The sequence below is a fragment of the Cyprinus carpio genome, unplaced genomic scaffold (assembly GCF_018340385.1).
Source record: "Cyprinus carpio isolate SPL01 unplaced genomic scaffold, ASM1834038v1 S000006586, whole genome shotgun sequence".
In the NCBI taxonomy this organism is placed as follows: domain Eukaryota; kingdom Metazoa; phylum Chordata; class Actinopteri; order Cypriniformes; family Cyprinidae; genus Cyprinus; species Cyprinus carpio.
In genome coordinates, this window is record NW_024879239.1 from 58,710 (window position 1) to 75,994 (window position 17,285).

The 17,285-nt window shown below is 37.1% G+C and overlaps 1 protein-coding gene across 1 annotated transcript; it reads right to left on the minus strand.

The window, feature by feature from the left end:
- Positions 1–10,385: 10,385 nt before the first annotated feature.
- LOC122144102 (gastrula zinc finger protein XlCGF49.1-like) lies at positions 10,386–16,728 on the minus strand. Its single transcript, XM_042754743.1, has 2 exons — positions 16,597–16,728; positions 10,386–11,203 (listed from the first exon to the last, which is right to left on the minus strand). The coding sequence occupies exons 1-2, from the start codon at positions 16,679–16,681 to the stop codon at positions 10,743–10,745; spliced, it is 546 nt and encodes a 181-aa protein (XP_042610677.1). The 5' UTR covers positions 16,682–16,728; the 3' UTR covers positions 10,386–10,742.
- Between the last annotated feature and the right edge of the window lie 557 nt (positions 16,729–17,285).

Consider the following 17,285-nt stretch of genomic DNA (forward strand, 5'->3'; position numbering starts at 1 on the left):
TTAGAGAGAAAGCCAGACAGAATATTCATGTTACTGACATCTAATTACAAACTTCAAATGTGTAAGTAAATAAGAGCAATACCCACCAATTGAAAAATTCTTTCCTCAATTGTTTGTCAATCTTTCTATTAAATTCTTCCACTTCACTGAAATAGTTATCATTAACAATATACACTACTGTTCAAATGTTTGGGGTCGGTAAATTTCCATTTTTCTTTTTTTGAAAGAAATTAAACCTTTATTCAGCCAGGATTTGTGTTAATTGTTAAGAAGTGATAGCAAAGATTGTATATGTTAGAAAAGATTCATCTTTTGAATAATGCTGTATCTTTTAATCTTTCTCATCAAAGAAATCCTGAAAAAAAGTAATCGCGCTTCCAAACACTGGTTGGCAGATCAACTGTTGATTATTTTCATAATAACTCATATATGTAGAATGCTGTCTAAAGGACATGTGACACTTTATATGGAGTCATGGGTGATGAAATCAACTTTGCATCAAACAATACTTATATTTTAAAGGATAAATTTGGAGAGGAAACAGCCCACCCCCCAAACCATAATTTTTTTTTTTGAGTACGTCAAAAATTGTGTGTCCCTTAAGAGCTACAATGCATCCTGGACTTACGTACTTCTTCGACGGTATCGACATGCTATGGCTCTCTACCTGCGTCGCCTACGGTACCTTGCATGGTCGTAGCTAGGCCTAGATAGGTGATGGTCCGCCTAGTCGTTCTAGCGGCCAGCAACACTCCTCTTAGTGCTTGTATTGTCCGTTCCACAATGAGAAGAAGTCAAGCAGCAGCTAACTCTTTTTGCTATGTTGTGTGTGGCGTATAAATGAACCCCCCGGCAAGGGCTATGGGAAGCGCATACTGAGTTCGTTGAGGCAGCAGGTGTTGTTTAAAAGAGTATTGTCTAACCCACGCCAGAGGTACCGAGGCGCTCTCTCCATTGCTATATATAATCTTTATCGCAGACAATACAGCAACCAAAGCGAAACCCTTTTCCATACAGTTGCTGCATGGATAAGGAATGGAGTGTAGCCTTAATAGACTCTAAGAAAGACCCCACCAACGAACGCGGAGGGGGGAGAACGGCGAAGCGGAAACAGACGAGAGATGAGAGATACATAGAAACATTTGTTTATACATATGCCCAACATATTTCGCAACGAAATATAATCTGATTTAAAACTTACGCATTGTGGGAGTTTTTAGAGAGAAGGCCAGAACAGAAGGATCAGGTATCTGCCATCCTATATTACAAAAACTTCAACTGTGTAAGTACATAAGAGCACTTAACCAACCAATTGGAAAAATGCTTTCCGCAATTGTTTTCAATTTTTATCTAAATTCTTCCCACTTGCAATGAAATAGTTAGCAGAGAACAATCACTTTTGTGATAACAGAAATATCGCAGTAGGCAAAATGGTATGCACTAGGCATTGTGCAAAAATAGTTAATCCTATACTCTAGACCTGAAATGATAATCTGGAACCAGAAAAGGCAAGACTTGTTAGAATATTTTGAGATCAGGTAAAATATCCACTCGGGCCTTTTTTTAATCATCATGTACCTACAAGTGAGCCTAACCAAATCCATTAAAATCAATTCATATTCGCCCATGCAGAACGAACATCGACGAAAGAAAACGACATAGATAAACAATGGAACCATTCATCATTGCCAACAACAATGCCAATACAACAGGCAGTCAGTGAGTTTTAATTAGACAAAGATATTTTATAGTTAATATATGGTTTTTAAAACGAGATTATTTAGCCAGTATTCACCACTGCGACATTTAAGCTGCAGGCATGTAAATCTTACAAAACCTCTTACATCAACTCATGATCGTGTCATGGCTGATAAGGTTTTATAATTAATGTGCGGGAGCTAAGGTTCACTATGATCTACTTCGTCAGGATTTATGAATCAAGGCCGACTAAGGCGTCGTAGTCGTAGTAATTAATAAAACTAGCGCACGAATCTCTAAAATTAGGGTGGGGAATTAATTATTTTTTTTTTTTTTTTTTTTTTTTGTTTTTTGGTTGGGACTTCATAGTTACCAGTTCCTCACTATATGTAAACTTAGCACAGTTATAACGTTTATAAAATATAACTTACTTTAAATATCGGTACTCACCGTCTGAATTCCTGCTCACGTCGCTCCAAGCTTCATTATTGTTTGATCCAGTACGGTATGGGTGGGCGACCGCGTCAACAGAAAAAACAACTCGGGTCCTATGCACTGCGTCCAAAGTTCGTGTGCAGGATAATACCCTCTCACGCGGCGAGATTCAAAGCTTGTCGCAGCTGTTTTTCACGTGGCTCTGGCTTCAAACTGAAGCGCTACATGTTACGCTTTACTGACCAATTACGTGCGCGCCAACCAGGTATTTATTGTTATGGAAATTTAGTATTTAAAACTTACAAAAGACCTAGTTTTTATATCGCTAGCAGGGTTGCAGGTGTGAGATTTGAATGTGCCGCGAAAGTGAGCCCGACCTGTGTGTGTATCACACAAAAGCGTGAGAGTTGGCAACAACAATAACGTGCCGGCTAATATTAGATGAAACACTACAGACGTTACATTCTAATAAAATAAATAACTAAATAAAGCAATTTTACATCATTAGCCTTGACTTAAAAACTTTGAAAGTTAAACAAACCTTTCTTCAGCCGAATCACCGATGCAGGAGCGCGGCGCTCTAGCCTTATGACGTGTCACATCACACACCAAAATTAAAAAAGTCCTTCAGACACAATTTTTCTGTTTTTGTTGTTTTAGTTTCTAATAATAATAATAATAATAATAATAATAAAACATCCTGTTCAAACGCAAATGTCAGAAGTGCTGGAAATTTTACAAAAGTAAACCATTCAAAAAAATAAAACGTTTTCAGAGTTTTATTCTTTTTGAAATACATATATAAAAAACCAGGTTAATCTAAAAAATAACTGCTACGATGAAAGAACATGTGTGCAGCACATCATTTAAGATTCTCTCTAAAGGGCAAAAGAGGGTCAGGGTTTTAAAGTGGGAAACCATTTATAGCAAGCTTGTCAATTCAATTAAATCTTTGTTAGGGCCACAGATATTCAAAAACAAAAATAAACAATTGAAACAATAAGATAATGAGTTATATTAGTTGTGCAAAATTATAAAATTTGACTTTATAAATGAATCGTGCAACACCAGATAATCACAATTTAAAATAACAATCAAATTCTAATCAAATTAAACATAAACATGGAACTGTTTATTAATCAAACTTGGTCCCAACACCCTTATAAAAGAGTGTTTCTAATAATACATCGCAGTGTTTGGGATAATCTGAAAGAAAATACTAAAAGTCTACATGGGTAGAGTTTAGTTTGTAAAAAAACGGATAAACTCAAGTGTATTGTACATTTTCCAAAAATCATGTTTTTTTATCATGTTTTTATTGTGTTAGCTACTGTGTTTTGTATTTTTGAACCTAAGTCAAACAATAACCCAATCTGCAGTTTGATTTGAGAGTAATTGGAGTGCACTATGAAAAACATGATTTTTGAAAAATGAGTAAAAACTGAGTTATCTCTTTTTGCAAATGAACTCTTCAATATTTAAAATCCCAACAGGAAAAATAATAATTGTATAGTAAATCATTTTAAATGTCTTCACTCACTTTTCTCGCTTTCATGGCATGTTGAAACTTTTTTTTTTTAATTTTATACAACCATGTCGGAGTTGTATCATTGTTTCCACAAAAATATTAAGCGGCAAAGCTGTGTTTAAAATTGATAATAATCAAATGTTGTCTTTAGCAGAAAATCTAAATATTAGAATGTTTTTCTGAACGGATTATGTGACAGTGAAACTTCTCTTTGTAAACAACAAACAGATTTATAAACGTTTTCTAATGACAAATGTTGCGTTCCCAAATGCAAATTAAAGGGGCTCAAAACCCAAGATGCTCTGAGCTGCAGAAAAAAGACTCTGGCGGTGGCATTTTAAAAAGCGCTATGGACTTTTTACATAGGATTATAATGTAAAACGTACTCTGTTATTAACGTAACCCTCGGTTCCCCTTAGATACTACACTCGTACTGCGTCGTATGCCGTTAGGCTAGACGCTACAGGGAAAATAACTGAAGTCTTTTTCAATCACGCAGTGAAACTGCATGACCATTGGTTCGTGGAGTTCGATGAAACGAACCAATGGGTACTACATTCATACTGCGTCGTATGACATTAGGCTAGATGCTACTGGGACAATACAATCACGCCGTGCTATCAGGAAGGATGACCGGGTGTTTGCCCAGAGTACTGAGAAGGGCTATTAACGAAGATGTAAAGTATCACAAACCAGTCAGGGATGTAGATCCTGACATCAGTCATCTTGTTGACCCTCCGACAGTTCAGGTGCCCAAGGGGCCTGAGAACGTATTAGAGGATGAGACTAACAACCAGGGACCCGTCGACAAAGTCGGGATTCTAGGCTGGACAAGAAGCAAAAGCCGACCATGACGGTGGGCTTATGCCGACAGGACCTGCGTTTGTAGCGCAGGAACATCCAGGTTGTAGAAACTGGCAAATGTGGACGGCGAGGCTCAGCCAGCTGCCGCACAGATTTCTGAGATAGACATGCCACTAGACCACACCCACAAGGACGCCATGCTCCTTGTGGAGTGTGCTCTAACTCTTATCGGACATTGAAGCCCGGAGGAGATGAGTAGGCAAGAGCTATCACATCCACTGTCCATCTGGATAGCCTGGGCTTCGAGAGGGCCACCGAATGACCTTTGCTGCAGCCTCCGAAGCACACAAAAAGAAGCTGTTCCGACTGTCTAAATGAAATGCGAAACGGTCAAATGTAGGCTCTTAGGGCCCTGACAGGGCAGAGTAAAGAGTTCAACTTCTTGATCATCCTAAGAAGGAGGAAGTGCAGAGAGAACAACAATCTGGTCTCTGTACGGAGTGGAGAGAACCTCGGGGACCGTTACCAGTGCCTTGGCTTCAGGACAACCTTGGAGTTGCCAGGCCCAAAATGAAGACAAGAAGCCCTCCTTGATTCATCTGATGACCTGGGGAATCAGAGCAATCAAGGGGAAAGCATAGAGGAGTAGACTGGGCCAGTCGTGGGCCAGAGCATCCTTGACTTTTGAAAAATAGATTGGGCAATGAGAACAGGGATCTGTGAGCCACCAGCTCTACCTCCGACTGGGCCAAAATGAGCCAGTCGCCGAGGTACTTCAGTATGCAAACTCCCATCTGTCCAGAGGGGATGAGAGCCGCGTCAATGCACTTCCGTAAAAGTCCGAGCCAAAAACAATTAAAATAACTTTATTTTCTAACTAAATCCAATTTTTTTTGATATATTGATTAATTAATCCTTTACAGTTTCATTTTCATCAATGGCTTATTCACTGATCTGCCCAGTCCTAGTATTCACGTGAAATAAATCTATAACGGGTCGCTAAGAATACCGCATTAACAGTCACCTCTGTGGAAACCTTTATTTTTGCATGATGGCTGCATCCACACTTGTATATTTCTGATGATGGCTTGTGGTGTTCAGCCAATCACAATGCACTGGGTCAGTTGGCCAATCAGAGCAGACTGCGCTTGTCAGAAGAAGTAGAAAAAGTTGTAGAAAACGACGCCTTTGAGAGAGGCGGGGCATTAGGGCTGTCAAAATGACTGAAAAACTACATTTGAATTTTATGCTTTAACATTATCAAAATATGAATTATATTCAATTTATAATGCATAATTTCAGTTAGGGTAAAGAAAAGCTTTTGGCTTTTCTCCTGAGGCCATAAGAGGGCAAATCAAACATAAGGATAACATGACTATCTGTGAAAAAAAGTGTATAATGTTTAAAATAATGTTTACATATCATAATAATTAAGTTGCTTAAACAACTATAAAACAAAAAACCAGCATCACGTATGTATTCATAGTTTAATAACAAAGGGCCGAAAGCCTATCACGCACAGAGTACCACATTCGTTTTATTTTATTTATAAAACATGAATCGGCAGTGGGATTCAGGGGAAAAAAACATGCCATTTGATCACGTCGAGATATGTCTGTTCAAAAGTGTCATTCATTTTTACATGGCTTTCTAAACATGCGGTTCTCTGTGGCGAGATGCCAGTGTAAACAGTAGAAGCCCCTCTGTGTGAATGGCTTGGTTTCAGTTGTGACGTAAACAATATCTTCTCCGCTTGATGTTCTTCTTTCCCTGCAATGGTTTGTAATCAATAACGCAGCAGCACCGCATCTAGTAGCTTCAACTGGACAAGATAAATTCATTATAATGCAGCGACACCTACATCGTCATTGCATCTCGTGCACCACTGAAAAGGCGGCCTCCTTAACGCACACTTAAAGGGGTCATATGATGCGATTTCAAATTTTCCTTTCTCTTTGTAGTGTTACAAGCTCTTGGTGAATAAAGAAGATCTGTGAAGTTCGCAAAAGACTAAAGTCTCAAATCCAAAGAGATATTACTATTTATAAAAGTTAGGACTCGTCCACACCCCCTTGGAAAACAGCTCGTTCTAACACGCCCCCACATCTCTACATCACTATGTGGGAAGATAATGCTGCACAGATGTTCCACGCAAAGCAAAGAAGGTGTACCTTTTATGACTCATTGTAGTATTGTTGTTGCCGCCGCTGCCATGTCGTCTATAGACACGTTGTTTCACTGTGAAAGAAACTACTTTGTTTGGCCTTCCAAAAGAGGATAAATCCGCTTCGTCATGCCTGGGGCTGATCCGTGCTGGTCGCTGAGAAAATACATCAACTTTGCACTGTGGATCACCTGGGGGCAGCATCAAATGACCCCTTTAAAATTTTAATGCAACATTTTTGCATTCGAATGTGGATTTTTATTTTAAATTTGACGAATCTTCAAAACAGTTTTGACAGCCCAACAGTAGAAGACCTACAATAATGTACAGTACAGTATTTGAAAAATAATGTGTTTTTTGAACATTAAAGCATGTCAGCATATTGTTTACACCAATACAAAAGCATCATATGACCCCCTTAAACATTTATGAACATGCTGAATGTGCTGCAAATTACCAGTGTTTAATTTAATGCTAAAATGCTATGCCCGTTATTTGAGATGGTCATATTACTTTTAAATGTTTTGTTTTTTTAAAAATACCGATGTTATAATAATGCAGCAGTGCTTTTTTTGTCATATTTGTTCACCAGTTAGCATACTTCAATTAAAATTGTTTTCATACTTTATATGGCTTCGAAAACGCGCAGGCGATTTTAGGAATCACTTGATAATGTAGATGAAAATATAGCACAAATCTGCCATAAACAGCATTATAATGAGAAATTTATAGAAATCTTAACTACTAAGAAGCTGTGTTAACTAATCAGTATGTAATACAACTTTATGATAGTGTTAAGTAACAGTTAGCTAATCAATAATTAAAGTATTGTCATACCTCCTGGAGAACTACTGTTAATTGTCTACTAGTTAAGGTTCAAGTAAAATAACTAACTACTAATTACAATTACATTGAGTTGTGACCCTTTCATATAAATGTTATTAGCAGTAGTAGTATGAAAATGCAATATTAATGAATGCAATACATTTTATAGAGGTTTTGCCTGTGTAGTGAATTCTTTGTGTGTTTTGTAAGAAATCAGATTCCGATAGGAACCCCAATATCACTCCTGTGCCTTGCGATAACTTACCTTAGTTTTTATATTTTATATACAGTACTGTATGTGTGCCTCCTCAGCATATACCACATTACCATTAATTTAATTCATAAATGTAAGGACAAGGAAGTAATTTAATAAAGAATTATCAAATGAGGCTAAGTGAAAATACAGGAACCATTAACTAGTAATTAATCAAGAATTATTAGATAATTCCTGCAAGAATTACTTAGAACCCTGAAAACTGTAAATTCTAAAGTGAACCTATTAGTAAATAATAATTACTACACTCATTTTGACTCAAATCAAATTTGCACTCTAAAAAAACCTATAAAACTAATCATAATCTTTGTAAAATACACAACACAACTTGTTTATGATCTTTATTTCAGATGAAAAATTTCTTAATACAGCATATTTTATTCCATTTTAACATGTATACTGCCCACATTTAAACTAAATTAACAAACATTTTATAAAAGTAAAACAATTAAAAGCAAACAAAATGCATATTTCATTTCCATTATAGGCTAATAATAGTAGTAGTGGACTGTAACAAAGTTGCTACTGTAGTAGTACTTTTGTACTTGTCCTTTTAGTCAAGTAATTTTTTAAAAATGAATAGGCTTACTTTTAATTTTACTGGAGTAATATTTTTGGGGCTATACTTTTACTCAAGTGACTTTATTTTGGGGCAAACAGCCTGATTATTAGAGTGACTATTTGCATAAACCTTTTCATTAGTAGTTATTTCATAGTTATTTTTCTTGAACCTTAACTTGCAGATAATTAATAGTAGTTCTTCAGGAGGTACACCAGAATATTTAGCCAAATCAATAATTATCATAAAATTGTATAACATACTGATTAGTTAACATATTCCTTTGTAGTTAGCAGTAGTGAGTTAAGTGTTAATCAATAATTACTAGGGATGTGATGAGATCTTGTGGCGCGAGATCCGATGTGTCTCGTGAGATCAGACTGGTCTCGTGAGAACGTGATGATATCCTAGCAAAACATTTTGCAGTGTGTTACATTAGAGCTGAACAATTAATCATTTAAAGATCACAATCTCAATTCAAAACACCCACACGATCTTATTCCTGAATGACAATGATTCAGTCATGTCTATTATGACTTTCACATCGCGAGTGGCAGAGGAGCATGAGAAGCACGTTTTGTCGCTGCCCATGTTAATGCATCATTCATGCTGCTGCTGATCCAGAAAGAGCAACACCGTCTTTTCTACCACACATTATTATTTCTGTGTTACAGACATTTAAGCAACAAGTACTGGGATAAAAGTTTACACAGATTGGGTATAACACATCTTCTCTACAGTAGCGATCAAAACAAAAGTATCTCAACACTTGTATGTATTGTAACGCTTATGAAGCATGCTGCACTCTAAATTAAAAAAAACAAACAAAAAAAAAAACACTACGGTCCGCCATTTCAATGTGCCTGCTTTATACAATCAAAGTTATAGGGCAGTCTACCACAAATATGTTCTATATTCCTTTTCTTTTCTATTCTATTCACTTTTATTTTTTATTTATTTAAAAAAATGTTTCTTACAAAATTTCGAAGTTGATTTGGAAAAAAGGGTCTGTTAAATGACTAGATGTAAAAAGTGTTGCCAACTTGGTGAATTTGTCGATATTTTTGGGCGAGTTTTCAGACCCATCTAGCGACACATTTCGAAAAAGCGACTTGCGACAAATCTAATGACTTTTTCTGGTGTTATTGGAGACTTCTGGCGACTCTTACATTCCGCCTTGAATACTTTCACATCAATGTAAAATGTTCTTTGTCTAATGGACAAACCTTAGTCATTTAACATGCACATATAGCCGAAATCACAGCACAACCCACATGAAAAAATACTATAGTAATTTATAGTAAATACTATAGTGTTTTTGAACCATACTATAGTAAAGTTCTTGAATTAATTTGTTGTGGTAATTCTATAGTTGCTGTGGTAACATAACTATAGTAATATAAACAAATTACTTTGAATACTGTATGACGTTTTCTACAACTATAGAGTATATTATACTGTAAACTGTAGTTTATTGCAGTAGTAAAAACTAAAGTATACTACAGTACTTATTACAGTTTATCAGTTCACTATAGTTAATACAACAGTATGCTGTAGCATTCATTAAGTGTTGTGAATACTATAATATATTTAGTATAATACACTTTACTCTAGTATGGTTCAAAAACACTACAGTATTTACTATAAATTACTATAGTATATGCCTTTTTCACGTCTTATGTGTATTTGATTTTATCAGACGATGATTAAATTATAAATCAGGATTTTTGTGCAGATTAACGTCTTGAAAGGGAGAGCTGTGTAGTCTTAAAGGGCCGCATTTCAGTCACTATTTCATATTCGTCCCGTTGTCTGACAACAGAAACAGTAAAGCATATAAATGAAAACAGTTTTGAAAATTTGGCTGCATTAAAATACAGTACGAGCACAGAGAGGCAAACAAATGTAAAAGGCACTACAATGCAATGATGTAATGAATATGCTAATTAGCACATGACGTCATCTAGCGACTTTTCAAGATGGCTTTAGCTACTTTCCATTAAAAGAATTTGGCAACACTGGATGTAAATATAAATGCTTATTACTTGAAAAACTTTGGCCCACACTCAGCAGCAGTGAACGTTCACTCAGGATGTAGGTGGATAATGTAGATAGAGGTGAATGATGAAAATAAAAGGCGTACAATCAGATTTGGCCCACACTCAGCAGCAGTGAACGTTCACTCAGATTTGCAGGTGAACTCTCGTGTGAGTTTTGAATCTATATTTATGTCTAAAACTTTTTCCACATAGCTGACATATAAAACAGTTCTCTCCTGTGTGAATTCTCATGTGGTAATTTAGGCCTACTTTATGTGCGAAACTTTTTCCACACTGACCACATATGAACTGTTTCTCTCCGGTGTGAATGGTCATGTGATATCTACGGGTTTGTTCTGTCACAAAGCTCTTTCCACATTGATCACATGTGAACAGCTTCTCTCCTGTGTGACTTCTCATGTGGTAATTAAAGGTGTTTTTATGAGTAAAACTCTTCTGCACTGAGTGCAAGTGTAAGGCTTCTTTCCAGAGTGAATCCTCATGTGGACCTTAAAGGTGCTTTCATGAGTAAAACTCTTTCCACACTGAGTGCAAGTGTAAGGCTTCTCTCCAGAGTGAACTCTCATGTGGATTTCAAGGTTTCCTTTTTGATTGAAACTCTTTCCACACTGTTGACAGATGTAAAGGTTTTCTCCAGTGTGAATTCTCATGTGTATTTTAAGGCTTTTATTGGTAGTGAAACTCTTCCCACACTGCTGACAGGTAAAAAAGTTCTTAGATTCAAACTTCTGGTCACTTTTTTGAGAAGAGCACTTTTTAGTCTGTATGGATTTTTCTCCAATTTTGAAATCATGATCTTTCTCATTCTGCTCTTTCTCTTCCATATCCTTCTGCTCTTGACTCTCCTCAATCAGGTCTAAAGTGAAAAAAAAAACATACAAAACCAGTTTAATGGCACATAGAAACAGACATCAAAACCAAGATAATGCATCTAAATCTACTGAAAAAAGGTGTTTTCTGTAATCTCAGAAACACTTTGCTTTCAAACTTTCAACCTGGTAGTTATCAAATGCTATGCAAAACAGCTTGTTCAAAGGAGAGCTGGTTTATTTCCAGCACAACATTCTCTTGGACAGCATGATGTAGTGTATCAGAGAGAATCAGACAATTTAAGATTCGATCAGAACAGTGTTGAACCACAAACCTGAATTCCACAAAGAGGCCCAAGCAAACATGGATATCATAAATCAGATCCTAGCACCAGCCAGCCTGAAGTAAGCCTACCCAACTTTTTTACAGCTTTGAATAGCTTGCAACATTAAAACAAAAGAGATAATTTTAACTCAGAAAGGCCACTGTCAAATTTGGGGCAAGCAAACCAAGATTAATGATCGAAGAGACACCTTATGACCTTCAGGAGCAAATCCATGAGGAAAATCACGAGTGTGATGAGGCATGATGGAAAATTGGTCACAAGAAAATGATGGCAAGGCCGCAACAGCTCTTCTTGTTCAAAGGTGGTTTTATGGCACAATGTCCATTAACTATTCAGAGTCTATGTATAGTGCATCAAAAGTGGACAAAATATGTAAAAATAGACAGAAAAGGGGGAAATTTTACTAAAATATATAACACAGCACTTTGCTTTTAAAACCTTCCACAAAAAGGTACTGCACAAGAAACTCAAATATTTGCCTCCAACTACAACCCACAATGAACTAGGGATGCAACGATACCATTTTTTCAGAATGTCTTCAATATTAATCTGTACCTCACACTGAACTATGGAACAGTTTTAGAACACTTGAAATATGTGCACGAAAATGTTTTGGTGCTTTATAATGTGTTTGTGCTTTTCATGTGGCTCAACAATAACACAGAATAGTATACGCACAATATCAGATTTGGATCGGTCTCGTTTGTTCGATACCCGATCAGCAAAAAATGCCAGTATTGAAGCCGATCCCGATCCCAAGTATCGGATCAATGCATCCCTACACTGAACAGATACACAGGTTTGGCTTTTAAACTGGATTCCCCACCACTCTATGATTAACAGAGTATTAACACAACTTAAATAATAACGTACAAAATCATATAATCTTCAGTATCATAACAAATATACATATGTACTAGCTAGGGCTGCTTCCCCCTATTAGTCGACTAACCGTTAATCAACCAGAACGGCTTCGTCGACCAAAATTTTAATACTCGCAGAAAAAAAAAAAAAATCCACATTGGGGAAGTCACGCAGACCGTTTACGGCTAGTCTATGTGGTAGTACATCGGACAGGACATCCAAATGCTCACCTTTCATTTCATATATAGGTATTAGCAACTTTACATGGATGCTCAATCTAATGTTAACCTAGAGAAATGTGTGCTATTCAGTGTCTTTGTGAAGAGTGGAAGTTGAACAGTAGCGCTCGATGCAGGACAGATGGAGGCACTGGTGCACTCACTTGATCTTAAATAATCCCTCATTTTTTGTCATATACACCGAACAAAATTATAAACGCAACACTTTTGTTTTTGCCCCCATTTTTCATGAATTGAACTCAAAGATCTATGATTTTTTCTATGTACACAAAAGGTCTATTTTTCTCAAATATTGTTCACAAATCTGTCTAAATCTGTGTTAGTGAGCACTTCTCCTTTGGCGAGATAATCCATTCACCTCACAGGTGTGGCATATCAAGATGCTGATTAGACCGCATGATTATTGCACGGGTGTGCCTTAGGCTGGCCACAATAAAAGGCCACTCTAAAACGTGCAGTTTTTACTGTATTGGGGGGTCTGAAAACCAGTCAGTATGTGGTGTGACCACCATTTGCCTCACGCAGTGCAACACATCTCCTTCGCATAGAGTTGATCAGGTTGTTGACTGTGGCCTGTGGAATGTTGGTCCACTCCACTTCAATGGCTGTGTGAAGTTGCTGGATATTGGCAGGAACAGGAACGCTGTCGTATACTTTGATCCAGAGCATCCCAAACATACTTAATGGGTGACATGTCCTGTGAGTATGCTGACCATGCAAGAACTGGGATGTTTTCAGCTTCCAGGAATTGTGTATAGATCCTTGCAACATGGGGCCGTGCATTTTCATGCTGCAACATGAGGTGATGGTCATGGATGAATGCCACAACAATGGGCCTCAGGATCTCGTCACATTATCTCAGGTGCATTTTATTGATGGCATTTTGAATGCACAGTGTTCGTTGTCCATAACATACGCCTGCCCATACCATAACCCCACTGCCACCTTGGGCCACTCGATCCACAACGTTGACATCAGCAAACCACTCACCCACACGACGCCATTCACACTGTCTGCCATCTGCCCTGTACAGTGAAAACTGGATTCATCCGTGAAGAGAACACCTCTCCAAAGTGCCAGATGCCATCGAATGTGAGCATTTGCCCACTCAAGTCAGTTACGTCGACGAACTGCAGTCAGGATGTACTGGATGTACTGCCAAATTCTCTGAAACCTTTGGAGATGGCTTATGGTAGAGAAATGAACATTCAATTCACGGGCAACAGCTCTGGTGGACATTCTTGCAGTCAGCATGCCAATTGCATGCTCCCTCAAAACTTGCAACATCTGTGGCATTGCGCTGTATGATAAAACTGTACATTTTAGAGTGGCCTTTTATTGTGGCCAGCCTAAGACACACCTGTGCAATAATTATGCTGTCTAATAAGCATCTGATATCCACACCTGTGAGGTGGATGGATTATCTCGGCAAAGGAAATGTGCTCACTAACACAGATTAAGACAGATTTGTGAACAATATTTGAGAGAAATAGGCCTTTTGTGTACATAGAAAAAGTCTTAGATCTTTGAGTTCAGCTCATGAAAAATGGGGGCAAAAACAAAAGTGTTGCGTTTATAATTTTGTTCAGTGTAGATAAGAGTAATACATCTTTCAAATCTGTAAAGACCATACATTTATTTTGGTGCACTCACAATAACAACAAAATATTGTGCTTTTGTAAAATAATGAAAACAACAGGATGCGCTTTCTGCTGTTGAAGTGTCGTCTGCCGCGGATCTGAAGAATCACACTCAGTCTTGGGGTTTTGTTTCCAGAAGATAGACTTTATTTCACTTTATTCTCTGCAGAGGAAATCTCTTGAATGTTATTTGGTTTTTCCTTTTATACAGTTTTTCTGTTTATACAGGGTAAGGCATGTTCTATACATTTCTTAGAGTTTCCCTTATGCATACAATTCTATTCCTCCCTAGAGAGAAGGGGACCCCAAGACTTGTTATGGTAAAGAACAAAGCCCACTTGTATTTTTCCAGATGTTTCTTATCTGAGGGTCTTTATATTTCAGCTATGCAAGCTTTTTTCTTTTTACACACAGGCTTATATTATTATAATGGAATAATAACTGTATATACAAATGGCTAGATTCACCTTGATTACACTTGATTAATTCATATGAAAATCTTCAACACTGTCTCAGTCTCTGTGAACTTGAGTGTGAAACTCCGTGTATGTTTGTGTTGCCTATGTTTGCCAGATATGAAAAAAAAAAAAATATATATATATATATATATATATATATATAAATATATATATAGAGAGAGAGAGAGAGTGAAATGTCTACTTTCAAATGAACCATTTCAAATGGAAAACAAATATTCCCAGATTATGCAGTCCGTATGAAACATGCATGCAGGCGCATCCACTACTTCGGAGATGACGAGTCAGTGTCACCAACTTCATCTATTAAGCTGAAAACAAAGAAAGCACTAGTTTCTCAATGAATTATTTAAATGTTAATGCAACCTCCCTACTGTTTTTCTGACACAATCATAATAATTACATCTGCCGGTGTGCCGTGGCAAGCTTTATGCATGTGCTTGAGTGCTTATTGCAATGTAGGCAATTAAAGGATCATTATTATGATTTAAATGGTTTATTAACCATTATAAACGTGCAATTAGTCGACTAATGCTTCAAATTACCCGACTTCTAGTCGACCAGAAAAATCTGTAGTTGAGGGCAGCCCTAGTACTAGCACCCTCTTCCCTCTTAGGGCGGCTTACATGAACACTTAGGGAGGGTGCTTGGGTTCGAATAGGACATTCTCACAACTAAAAACTAGTAACCTCTCCTAATCCCACCGATTTGAAAATAAAGTTAACCATGAAATGCCCTTATATGTCAATGTGAATCAACATATCAACAATATGTTTTTCAATTTAAACTTGTAATCTAGTTATATTTAACACTGTAGTCATGGGTTGTTTTTCATGTCCGCTAGTTAAAGCGACCCCTATAACAAGATATTTACTGCCCAGAACGTCAGGGGACCCCCTCGAAACACAACTGGACTAGTTTTGAGTAGAAATTGGGCAGGTTTTGTTGTGAAAACCTGTCACATTTGAAAGAACGTGTAAATGACAACAACGCAGGAAAAGTGAAAGCTATGGCAAGTGTAAACTGATTAATCTGATATGGGTCCCATTTGAAAGAACGTGTAAACTGGATGGTTTAAAAAAAAATCTGATACAGGCAACCAAATCAGAATTGGGCATCAAGACCTTGCAGTGTAGAGGTCTTCTCTGGGCCACTTGGATCCGAAAACCCCGAGTCCAACCCAAGTGGGTTCGGATCCAAAACTTCTAACGAGTGCCTCGGACAAGCGGTTCAGGTTCGGTATTAGCAGCCCGGTGGGTCTAAGGTACTTTAAAAATAAGATTGTGCTTTTTCCAACATGGACTCGAAGACCCCAATTCTTTTAAACTATCCCCGGATGCAAACTTGCGCGTTTGTGTTAAGTGCATTTTTTTTAAAACGCGCACATAGAAAGGAACAAAACGTTTGCAACCTCGCACACAGAAATTCATCTTGTAGATATGAGATCCATCAGGAAAAACCGGACGCTTCATTACGCTGTGTGAGTTCATGCAGGGCTTTTCTTCTTTGTGTGCAGAAGACAACTTCACTAATAATTCACTCAGTCACAATGTTGTTTCGTAGTTTTAACTAACTCGCATAGAACTCACACGAGTGCAGGTAAAAACTGACAGATGACTTTTCTGACTGTAGCAAACTATGGTGAAAACTAAAAACATTAACCAGCGATCTGCTGGATGAACGAGTCACCGTTTCATTTTGAATGCTAAACAAATGAAATAGTATTTATCTGGTCATGTGTTCTCAACATGTCTCAACATGAAGGCTTCATGTCAAACAAAAGCACTTAAATTAGGAAACTCATGACATTCTTCAAAAATACCTTCTGTAGAGACTGACATTTTAATAAGAACCAAATGAGAATGAAACCTCACCTATGTGTTCCTCAGTATCTTCTTGTTTCACTCTGAATGTTTCTTCAATCTTCCAGTCTTCACTCTCCTCTTTAATAAACGCCATCTCTATAATAGTGTGAATGAACAGGAAAAATAATAATCTCAAATAAAATCAGCTCTACCAACCAAAATAAAAACCACTGCTAAGAGAGTCAGTCAGAGTGAGAGTTAATAGCCTTAACACTAGAACCACCAGAGGTTGCTGTAATTTTACCCACGCACATGACAACTGTTTTTATATGGTTAAAGAACATATATTCACTGTATTATATTACTGTCTTCACAAAGAAGTGTCTAGAGTCATGAAATGATCATGTCTAGTCATCAACTATATTTTTTGTCCTGTTCTTTTATGTTCAATGCTTTTTTTATGCAGACGGTCAATATTAAGCTAAACAAGCCAGCACTGACAACGTTTTATAAATGACTAAAACAGCCTATGAGCAATAATAAACAGACTTCATATGCATTTATTTAGGTACTGAATGATCTATAGATAACATTCATTAGATTATACTTTAATGATTTTATTTGCAATTGGTTTGTAAAAGTTGTTTGTTGTTCTTGTAGTATTTACTGTTTTTAGCAGCAGAGGCCTGTTTTAAAAAAAAACACTAAGAAAAGCAAGGATTAAAGTCCAACACCTGACTTGACAAACCTAACACATC

What these genes read in the sequence shown, in the direction of transcription:
- LOC122144102 (XM_042754743.1), bottom strand. Translation starts at nt 16,681, where the DNA reads ATGGCGTTTATTAAAGAGGAGAGTGAAGACTGGAAGATTGAAGAAACA. An exon ending in AGATACTGAGGAACACATAG is followed by an intron (nt 11,204 to 16,596) that starts GTGAGGTTTCAT and finishes TTTTCACTTTAG; the next exon opens with ACCTGATTGAGGAGAGTCAA.